Here is a 10,988-nt window from a genome sequence, read left to right as displayed (position 1 = left end):
TGGGGTGGGGAGGAAGAGAAGGAAGTGTGGGAAATGAGCCGCAGATTCCCCTCGGACCCCCCCAACGGGGGGCTTCCTCTTTCTCTTTCCTTCTTACGCCAACCCCCAAGGCCCGGCCCCCCATCCCCTTGCTCCGGGCCTTTCCTCGGACGGCAGACGGTACCCGGCCGGTCGTTCGGGGGGATCCGAGTTGGAGCGAGACCCTCCCCACCCCGCCCCACCGCCCCCTGAAAAATAACCAGATAAAAGGGGAAGAGAAACAAAATTAAGATTGCGCTTTCGCAGGCCGGACCCGAAACCGAACAGGCCGCACGAAACCCGGCTGGGCCTCCGCGGTCGAGGGGGTGGCAAGGGGGACCGCGCCCCCCCCGCCATCGCTCCGGACGTCCCCCGCCCCACCGAGTCACGGGAAGCCGCGAGCGGCCCTCCGCCGTGGGCGACCCACCCCGCGGCCCCCGTTCCCGCCCGTCCGGGGCCCTTTTTTGAAGGGGATGCGGTGGGGGAGGCCCGTGGGATGGGGGTCCCGGGCCTCCCCTCCCCTGGGACCCCTCCGTCCCCCCGCCTCGCGTTCGCCCGGAGCCAGGGGGAGGGGGCCGGAGCTAGGCCGAAGTGGTCGAGGGCTGAGGCCTGGTCAGGCGCGCGCGCCAAGGCTCCCGTCCTTCCCGCCGCCGTCCGTAAAAAAGAATCGTCCCGTCCCGTGGCGGCCCGGCCCGCCGGGCCCGGGGTCAGATGAGGCTGTTTCGGTGGGCCGGGGCGGGCGGACGGAGCTGCCCGTAGAGGTCCCTGAGTTCGCGCAGCTCCTGCAGCACGCGGCAGGCCTGGGTCCAGGCGGACGAGGCCTCGTCCAGCAGCCGCTCCGTCTCCCTCAGCAGGACGGCGGGGGCCCGGGGGGACGGCGGCCGGCCCTCTCCCGCCAGGCCCCGCACCTCGGCCAGCAGCTCCTGCGTCTTCTCCAGCTTGCGGGCCACCAGGTCCTGGATGCGGGCCAGCTGGGCCGGGGCCGGGGCCCGCGGGGCCAGGATCTCCTCCAGCGAGGCGCAGCGGGCCTTGTCGGCGGCGGCGGCGGCGGCGGCGGCCGCCGGCTTCTTGGGCGCCTGGGGAGTGTACGGGGCCCCCCGCGCCTCGTCCCGGGCCCCCGCGCCCCACCGCCGGCCCGCCGGCCCGCCGGCCGCGGGGCCGTGGTCCGAGTCCGAGCGCCGCCGGCCCGGCGGGGCCTCGGGGGAGGCGGCGTCCTCCTCCTCCTGGATCAGGTCCAGGGTCAGCATGCCGTCCGAGGTCGACGTGGAGGCCTGGGGGACGGCGGGCGTCAGGAGGCCCGGGCCCGGCCGCCCCCCGCCGCCGGGAAGCCCGCCCCGGTCGACCCGAGCCCGCCCCGAGGACGAGGCCCGCGACCGGGGGTCGGCCCGTCCTCCGCTGCCCCTCTCCCGTCCCCGGGCCCCGTACCACGGCCATGAGGTGGCCCCGCGTCGGGGGCCTCCGGGAATGCTGGATCCTTGCCCTGTCGCGGGTCGGATGGGCCAGGAAGCTGTCCTCTTCCACCGTGACCTGCGGGGCAACAGAACCGGCCACGCTGAGACCCCCGCGGGACCCCCCGGCCCCCTCCCACCCACCTCCTCCTCCTCCACCGCCCCGCCACTTTTGACTTCCGAGCGCTCAGTCCAGCGCTCTGCATTCATTCATGTGCTCTGCACATAGTAAGCGCTCAATAAATACGATTGACGATCGACGGCTCGTTCGATCGGAGACGGACAATGAACGGCCAGAGCGATGAGGAGAACCGGGAGAGGACAGAGTCTCTGAAGCCAAGGTTGGACGGCACGTTGAGGAGAAGAGGATGGTCCACAGCGTCAAAGGCAGCTGAGAGGTCCCCTTTTAGACTCCCCCCCCACTTTTAGACTGTGAGCCCACTGTTGGGTAGGGCCTGTCTCTATGTGTTGCCAATTTGTACTTCCCAAGCTCTTAGTCCAGTGCTCTGCACATAGTAAGCGCTCAATAAATACGATTGATTGATTGATTCAGGAGGATTAGGATTTTACAGTGCGTGGGTATCAGCTATTAGCAAGGCACATCGGTGTGTGCCGAATGCTCAGTACAGTCATTCATTCAGTCGCATTTGTTGAGCGCTTACTGCGTGCGGAGCACTGGACTAAGCGCGTGGGAAGTCCAAGTTGGCAACACACGGAGACGGTCCCTACCCAACAGCGGGCTCACAGGCTAGAAGGGGGAGACAGAGAACAAAACCAAACATACGAACAAAATAAAAAAAGTAGAATAAATATGTACAAGTAAAACAGAGTAATAAATTCATTCATTCATTCTTTCAATCGTATTTATTGAGCGCTTACTCTGTGCGGAGCACTGGACTAAGCGCTTGGGGAGGTCCAAGTTGGCAACACATAGAGAGAGTCCCTACCCAACAGTGGGCTCACAGTCTAGAAGGGGGAGACAGACAACACAACAAAACATATTAACGAAATAAAATAAGTAGAATAAATATGTACAAGTAAAATAGAGTAATAAATTCATTCATTCATTCAATTGTATTTATTGAGCGCTTACTGTGTGCAGAGCACTGGACTAAGCACTTGCGAAGTACAAGTTGGCAACACATAGAGATGGTCCCTACCCAACAGTGGGATCACAGTCTAGAAGGGGGAGACAGACAACAAAACAAAACATATTAACAAAATAAAATAGAATAAATATATACAAATAAAATAAATAAATTCATTCATTCATTCATTCATTTGTATTTATTGAGCGCTTACTGTGTGCAGAGCACTGGACTAAGCGCTTGGGAAGTCCAAGTTGGCAACACATTGAGACGGTCCCTACCCAACAGTGGGCTCACAGTCTAGAAGGGGGAGACAGACGACAAAACAAAACGTATTAACCAAATAAAATAAGTAGAATAAATATGTACAAGTAAAATACAAAAATAAATAGAGTAACAAATTCATTCATTCATTCAATCGTATTTATTGAGCGCTTACTGTGTGCGGAGCACTGGACTAAGCGCTTGGGAAGTCCAAGTTGGCAACAGATAGAGACGGTCCCTACCCAACAGCGGGCTCACAGGCTAGAAGGGGGAGACAGACAACAAAACAAAATATATTAACAAAATAAAATAAGTACAAGTATGAATAAATAAGAATAAATATGTACAAGTAAAATACAAAAATAAATAGAGTAATAAATTCATTCATTCATTCAATTGTATTTATTGAGCGCTAACTGTGCGGAGCACTGGACTAAGCGCTTGGGAAGTACAAGTTGGAAAAAATAAATACGTACAAACATATATACAGGCGCACAGTAGGCGCTCAATAAATACGATAGAATGAATGAACAGTGCTTTGCACCTAGTAAGCGCTTAATACATGCCATTATTATTGTTATTCTGGGCGACCTCGGGCGAGTCACCTCACTTTCCTGGGCCTCGGTTCCCTCATCCGTAGAACGGAGATTCCGACTGGGAATCCCGTGTGGGACGGGGATTGTGTCCACCCGGAATTGCCACGGATCGGCCCCAGCGCTTAGAACAGGGCTCGGCACATAGTGAGCGCTTATCAAACACCATAAATGACAACATCAACACCCCACCAGCCCAGCCGGGATCTTTCTTTTAACGGGACAAGTCACTTCACTTCTCTGGGCCTCAGTTACCTCATCTGTCAAATGGGGATTAATCAATCAATCAATCAATCGTATTTATTGAGCGCTTACTGTGTGCAGGGCACTGTACTAAGCCCTCGGGAAGTCCAAGTTGGCAACATATAGAGACGGTCCCTACCCAACAGTGGGCTTACAGTCTAGAAGATTAAAAGGCTGTAAGCCTCACGTGGGACAACCTGATCACCTTGTAACCTCCCCAGTGCTTAGAACAGTGCTTTGCACATAGTAAGCGCTTAATAAATCAGTCAATCAATCAATCGTATTTACTGAGCGCTTACTGTGTGCAGGGCACTGGACTAAGCGCTTGGGAAGTCCAATTTGGCAACATAAATTGCCATATAATGGCAAAAATAAATGCCATTATTATTATTAATAGCGAGCACTGGACTAAGCGCTTGGGAAGTCCAATTTGGCAACATAAATTGCCATGTAATGGCATAAATAAATGCCATTATTATTATTAATAGCGATCACTGGACTAAGTGCTTGGGAAGTACAATTTGGCAACATAAATTGCCATATAACGGCATAAATAAATGCCATTATTATTATTAATAGCGATCACTGGACTAAGCGCTTGGGAAGTACAATTTGGCAACATAAATTGCCATATAATGGCATAAATGAATGCCATTATTATTGTTAATAGGGAGCACTGGACTAAGCGCTTGGGAAGTACAATTTGGCAACATAAATTGCCATGTAATGGCAAAAATAAATGCATTATTATTATTAATAGCGAGCACTGGACTAAGCGCTTGGGAAGTACAATTTGGCAACATAAATTGCCATATAACGGCATAAATAAATGCCATTATTATTATTAATAGCGAGCACTGGACTAAGCGCTTGGGAAGTACAATTTGGCACCATAAATTGCCATATAACGGCATAAACAAATGCCGTTATTATTATTAATAGCGAGCACTGGACTAAGCGCTTGGGAAGTACAATTTGGCAACATAAATTGCCATATAATGGCAAAAATAAATGCCATTATTAGTAGTAATAGCGAGCACTGGACTAAGCGCTTGGGAAGTACAATTTGGCAACATAAATTGCCATATAACGGCATAAATAAATGCCATTATTATTATTAATAGCGATCACTGGACTAAGCGCTTGGGAAGTACAATTTGGCAACATAAATTGCCATATAATGGCATAAATAAATGCCATTATTATTATTAATAGCGAGCACTGGACTAAGCACTTGGGAAGTACAATTTGGCAACATAAATTGCCATGTAACGGCATAAATAAATGCCATTGTTATTATTAATAGCGAGCACTGGACTAAGCGCTTGGGAAGTACAATTTGGCAACATAAATTGCCATATAATGGCATAAATAAATGCCATTATTATTATTAATAGCGAGCACTGGACTAAGCGCTTGGGAAGTACAATTTGGCACCATAAATTGCCATGTAATGGCATAAATAAGTGCCATTATTATTGTTAATAGCGAGCACTGGACTAAGCACTTGGGAAGTACAATTTGGCACCATAAATTGCCATATAATGGCATAAATAAATGCCATTATTATTGTCAATAGCGAGCACTGGACTAAGCGCTTGGGAAGTACAATTTGGCACCATAAATTGCCATATAATGGCATAAATAAGTGCCATTATTATTATTAATAGCGAGCACTGAACTAAGTGCTTGGGAAGTACAATTTGGCAACATAAATTGCCATATAATAGCATAAATAAATGCCATTATTATTGTTAATAGCGAGCACTGGACTAAGCGCTTGGGAAGTACAATTTGGCAACATAAATTGCCATATAATGGCATAAATAAATGCCATTATTATTATTAATAGCGAGCACTGGACTAAGCGCTTGGGAAGTACAATTTGGCAACATAAATTGCAATATAATAGCATAAATAAGTGCCATTATTATTATTAATAGCGAGCACTGGACTAAGCACTTGGGAAGTACAATTTGGCAACATAAATTGCCATATAACGGCATAAATAAATGCCAGTATTATTATTATTAATAGCAAGCACTGGACTAAGCGCTTGGGAAGTACAATTTGGCAACATAAATTGCCATATAACGGCGTAAATAAGTGCCATTATTATTATTAATAGCGAGCACTGGACTAAGCGCTTGGGAAGTACAATTTGGCAACATAAATTGCCATGTAACGGCATAAATAAATGCCATTATTATTATTAATAGCGGCATTTTTTTTTTTAAGGACTTACTATGCACCGAGCGCGGTGGCTACGAGGCAGACCGACGAAGCGTCTCTCCACGTTGCCAACTTGGACTTCCCAAGCGCTTAGTCCAGTGCTCTGCCCGCAGGAAGCGCTCAATAAATACGATTGAATGAGTGAGGACTCCCCGGAGGAGGGGGCTCGGCGCGGTGCCAAATCCCGGCGGACCAAATCCCGGCGTTCCCACCTCATCCAGGATGCGGTTCTTGGCCCGGGTGATGGCCGAGTTGAGGGCGTTGATCCAGGATTCCTTCTCCTCCGGACTCACGGCCAGGAAGATGAGGCTGGGGGCCTGGGAGCGGGGGAGAAACTGAGTCAGGGGGCGGGTCCGAGTCCCACGTCTTCCCACCCTCTGCCCTGGCAGGCCTGCCCCATCCCAACACGTCCCTCTTCCCCGGCTCTAGACTGTGAGCTCGTTGAGGGCAGGGAACGGCGCCGTTTATCGTTCGCTCCTTGAATACCGTCGAGCGAATCGGACTGGAAGCCTCTTGAGGGCAGGGATGGCCGCCGATTATCGTTCACTCCGCTCGATCGTATTTATTGAGCGCTTACTGTGCGCAGAGCACTGGACTAAGCGCTTGGGAAGTCCAGGTTGGCACCATCGAGTCTCTGTATCGTTGTGTTGTAGTTTCCCCGGCGCTCAGTACAGAGCCCTGCGCGCAGTCAGCGCTCAACGAATACCGTCGAGCGAATTGGACTGGAAGCCTCTTGAGGGCAGGGATGGCCGCCGTTTATCGTTCACTCCGCTCGATCGTATTTATTGAGCGCTTACTGTGCGCAGAGCACTGGACTAAGCGCTTGGGAAGTCCAGGTTGGCACCATCGAGTCTCTGTATCGTTGTGTTGTACTTTCCCCGGCGCTCAGTACAGCGCCCTGCGCGCAGTCAGCGCTCCGTGAATACCGTCGAGCGAATCGGACTGGAAGCCTCTTGAGGGCAGGGATGGCCGCCGATTATCGTTCACTCTGCTCGATCGTATTTATTGAGCGCTTACTGTGTGCAGAGCACTGGACTGGAGAAAACAGCTCTTCCGGGCTTCTCCGAGCCACTCCGCAGTAGGCCGGATTGAGGTTAGACTCCCGGCCACGGTGGGTCCGCCCCGCTCCCGCTCCCTGCCCGGGCCTCTCGAGGCAGCGCGGCTCAGTGGGAAGAGCCCGGGCTTTGGAGTCCGAGGTCACGGGTTCGAACCCCGGCTCCGCCACTTGTCAGCTGGGTGACCTTGGATAAGTCACTTCTCTGGGCCTCAGTTCCCTCATCTGGAAAATGGGGGTTAAAAATGGGAGCCCCACGTGGGACAACCCGATCGTACTTCTCTGGGCCTCAGTTCCCTCACCTGGAAAATGGGGGTTAAAACTGTGAGCCCCCCGTGGGACAACCCGATCACCTTGCAACCTCCCCAGCGCTTAGAACAGTGCTTGGCACATAGTAAGCGCTCAACAAATACCATCATTATTATTATTATTATTATTAAGATGGGGATGAAGACTGTGAGCCCCAAGTGGGACAACCTGATCACCTTGCAACCTCCCCAGCGCTTAGAACAGTGCTTGGCACATAGTAAGCGCTTAATAAATGCCATTATTATTATTATTATTATTATTATCCGGGGTGCGGCTGGTTTCTTAGCGCTCGACAAATACCATCATTATTATTATTCTGTCAAATGGGGATGAAAACTGTGAGCCCCAAGTGGGACAACCCGATCACCTTGTAACCTCCCCAGTGCTTAGAACGGTGCTTGGCACATAGTAAGCGCTTAATAAATGCCATTATTATTATTATTATTATTATTATTATTATTATTATTATCATTATTATTATCATTATTATTATTACCCGGGTGCGGCTGGTTTCTTAGCACTCAACAAATACCATCATCATCATTATTATTATTATCTGTCAAATGGGGATGAAAACTGTGAGCCCCAAGTGGGACCACCCGATCACCTTGTATCCCCCCCCAGCGCTTAGAACAGTGCTTGGCACATAGTAAGCGCTTAATAAATGCTATTATTATTATTATTACCTGGGATGCGGCTGGTTTCTTAGCACTCAACAAATACCATCATTATTATTATTATTATTATCTGTCAAATGGGGATGAAAACTGTGAGCCCCAAGTGGGACAACCCGATCACCTTGCAACCTCCCCAGCGCTTAGAACAGTGCTTGGCACATAGTAACCGCTTAATAAATGCCATTATTATTATTATTATTATTATTATTATTATTGTTATTATTATTATCCGGGGTGCGGCTGGTTTCTTAGCACTCGACAAATACCATCATCATTATTATTATTATTATCTGTCAAATGGGGATGAAAACTGCGAGCCCCAAGTGGGACAACCCGATCACCTTGCAACCTCCCCAGCGCTTAGAACGGTGCTTGGCACATAGTAAGCGCTTAAGAAATGCCATTATTATTATTATTATTATTATTATTATCCGGGGTGCAGCCGGTTTCTTAGCGCTCGACAAATACCATCACCATTATTATTATTATTATCTGTCAAATGGGGATGAAAACTGTGAGCCCCAAGTGGGACAACCCGATCACCTTGTATCCCCCCCCCAGCGCTTAGAACAGTGCTTGGCACATAGTAAGCGCTTCATAAATGCCATTATTATTATTATTATTATTATTATTATCCGGGGTGCGGCTGGTTTCTTAGCGCTCGACAAATACCATCATTATTATTATTATTATCTGTCAAATGGGGATGAAAACTGTGAGCCCCCCCGTGGGACAACCCGATCACCTTGCAACCTCCCCAGTGCTTAGAACGGTGCTTGGCACATAGTAAGCGCTTAATAAATGCCATTATTATTATTATTATTATATTATTATTATTATTATTATCCGGGGTGCGGCTGGTTTCTTAGCGCTCAACAAATACCATCATTATTATAATTATTATCTGTAAAATGGGGGTGAAAACTGCGAGCCCCAAGTGGGACCACCCGATCACCTTGCAACCTCCCCAGCGCTTAGAACGGTGCTTGGCACATAGTAAGCGCTTAATAAATGCCATTATTATTATTATTATTATTATTATTACCCAGGGTGCGGCTGGTTTCTTAGCCCTCAACAAATACCATCATTATTATAATTATTATCTGTAAAATGGGGATGAAAACTGCGAGCCCCAAGTGGGACAACCCGATCACCTTGCAACCTCCCCAGCGCTTAGAACAGTGCTTGGCACATAGTAAGCGCTTAATAAATGCCATCATTATGATTATTATCAGGGGAGGGGACCTCACCGTGTCCCCGGGCTGCTTGGAGTGGGACAGCGTGAACTTGCTGTGGTTCTTCTTGCTTCTCCTTTTGGATTTGCGCACTTCCTCGCACTTGTCGTAGTCGCTCAGGTCGAACACGTCCTGGGCCTTCTTCTCGTCCTTGACCTGAGGAGGCGGGATGAGGGGACGGGACGGACACGGTAAGCGCTCAATAAATACGATCGATTGATTGATTGATATATAGGTATATATGTAGATAATCATTCATTCATTCAATCGTATTTATTGAGCTCTTACTGTGTGCAGAGCACTGGACTAAGCGCTTGGGAAGTACAACTTGGCACCATACGTGTGTGTATGTATAAGTACATATATATATACATACATATATAGTATGCATATACTCTGTATGTACTCTTAGTACGTACTCTCTGTATGTACTCTTAGTAGTCCACTGCTCTGCACACAGTAAGCGCTCAATAAATACGATTGATTGATTGATATATATGTATATATGGAGATATTCATTCATTCATTTAATCGTCTTTATTGAGCTCTTACTGTGTGCAGAGCACTGGACTAAGCGCTTGGGAAGTACAACTTGGCACCATACGTGTGTGTATGTATAAGTACATATATATATACATACATATATAGTATGCATATACTCTGTATGTACTCTTAGTATGTACTCTCTGTATGTACTCTTAGTAGTCCAGTGCTCTGCACACAGTAAGCGCTCAATAAATACGATCGATTGATTGATTGATATATATGTATATATGGAGATAATCATTCATTCATTCAATCGTATTTATTGAGCGCTTACTGTGTGCAGAGCACTGGACTAAGCACTTGGGAAGTACAACTTGGCACCATACGTGTGGGTATGTATAAGTACATATATAATAATAATAATAATGATGGCATTTATTAAGCGCTTACTATGTGCAAAGCACTGTTCTAAGCGCTGGAGAGGTTACAAGATGATCAGGTTGTCCCATGGGGTGGGGGGGGGGGGGGGCGGCTCACAGTCTTCATCCCCATTTTACAGATGAGGTAACTGAGGCCCAGAGAAGTGAAGTGACTTGCCCAAAGTCACCCAGCTAATTGGCGGAGCCGGAATTTGAACCCATGACCTCTGACTCCAAAGCCCGTACTCTTTCCCACTGAGCCATAGTATGTATATGCTCTGTATGTACTCTCTGTTTGTACTCTTAGTCCAGTGCTCTGCACACAGTACGAGCTCAATAAATACGATTGATTGATTGATATATATGTATATATGTGTGTGTGTGTGTATATATACATATGTATATATACATACATATATAGCATGTATATACTCTGTATGTACTCTTAGTATGTACTCTCTGTTTGTACTCTTAGTCCAGTGCTCTGCACACAGTAAGCGCTCAATAAATATGATTGATTAATTGATTGATTGATATGTATATGTGTATATGTGTGTGTATGTATATATACATATATATATACATACACTCACATATATACATATATATCAATCAATCAATCGTATATATACATACACACATATATACATATCAATCAATCAATCAATCGTATATATATATGCACACAGTAAGTGCTCAATAAATACGATTGATTGATAGATATTTATATGTGTGTGTGTATACACATATATGTATATATACATACATACATAGCATGTATATACTCTGTACTCTTAGTATGTACTCTCTGTATGTACTCTTAGTACAGTGCTCTGCACACAGTAAGCGCTCAATAAATACGATTGATTGATTGATTGATATGTATATATGTATATGTGCGTGTATGTAGATCCAATGGGTG

The 10,988-nt window shown here is 47.5% G+C and overlaps 1 protein-coding gene across 1 annotated transcript in view; it reads right to left on the bottom strand.

Annotated features, from left to right (window-relative positions):
* Positions 1–252: 252 nt before the first annotated feature.
* PLEKHO1 (pleckstrin homology domain containing O1) overlaps positions 253–10,988 on the bottom strand; it is a 22,797-nt gene continuing 12,061 nt past the window's right edge. The window contains exons 3-6 of the mRNA XM_038768741.1: positions 9,177–9,317; positions 6,099–6,203; positions 1,444–1,545; positions 253–1,289 (exon numbers count right to left, since the gene is read on the bottom strand). Of these exons, the coding sequence (XP_038624669.1) occupies positions 726–1,289; positions 1,444–1,545; positions 6,099–6,203; positions 9,177–9,317 (912 nt within the window). The 3' untranslated portion in view covers positions 253–725. The remainder of the gene's footprint in view (positions 1,290–1,443; positions 1,546–6,098; positions 6,204–9,176; positions 9,318–10,988) is intronic.

Source organism: Tachyglossus aculeatus, chromosome Y4 (genome assembly GCF_015852505.1).
Source record: "Tachyglossus aculeatus isolate mTacAcu1 chromosome Y4, mTacAcu1.pri, whole genome shotgun sequence".
NCBI lineage: Eukaryota > Metazoa > Chordata > Mammalia > Monotremata > Tachyglossidae > Tachyglossus > Tachyglossus aculeatus.
This window is presented reverse-complemented; position numbering and strand designations above follow the sequence as displayed.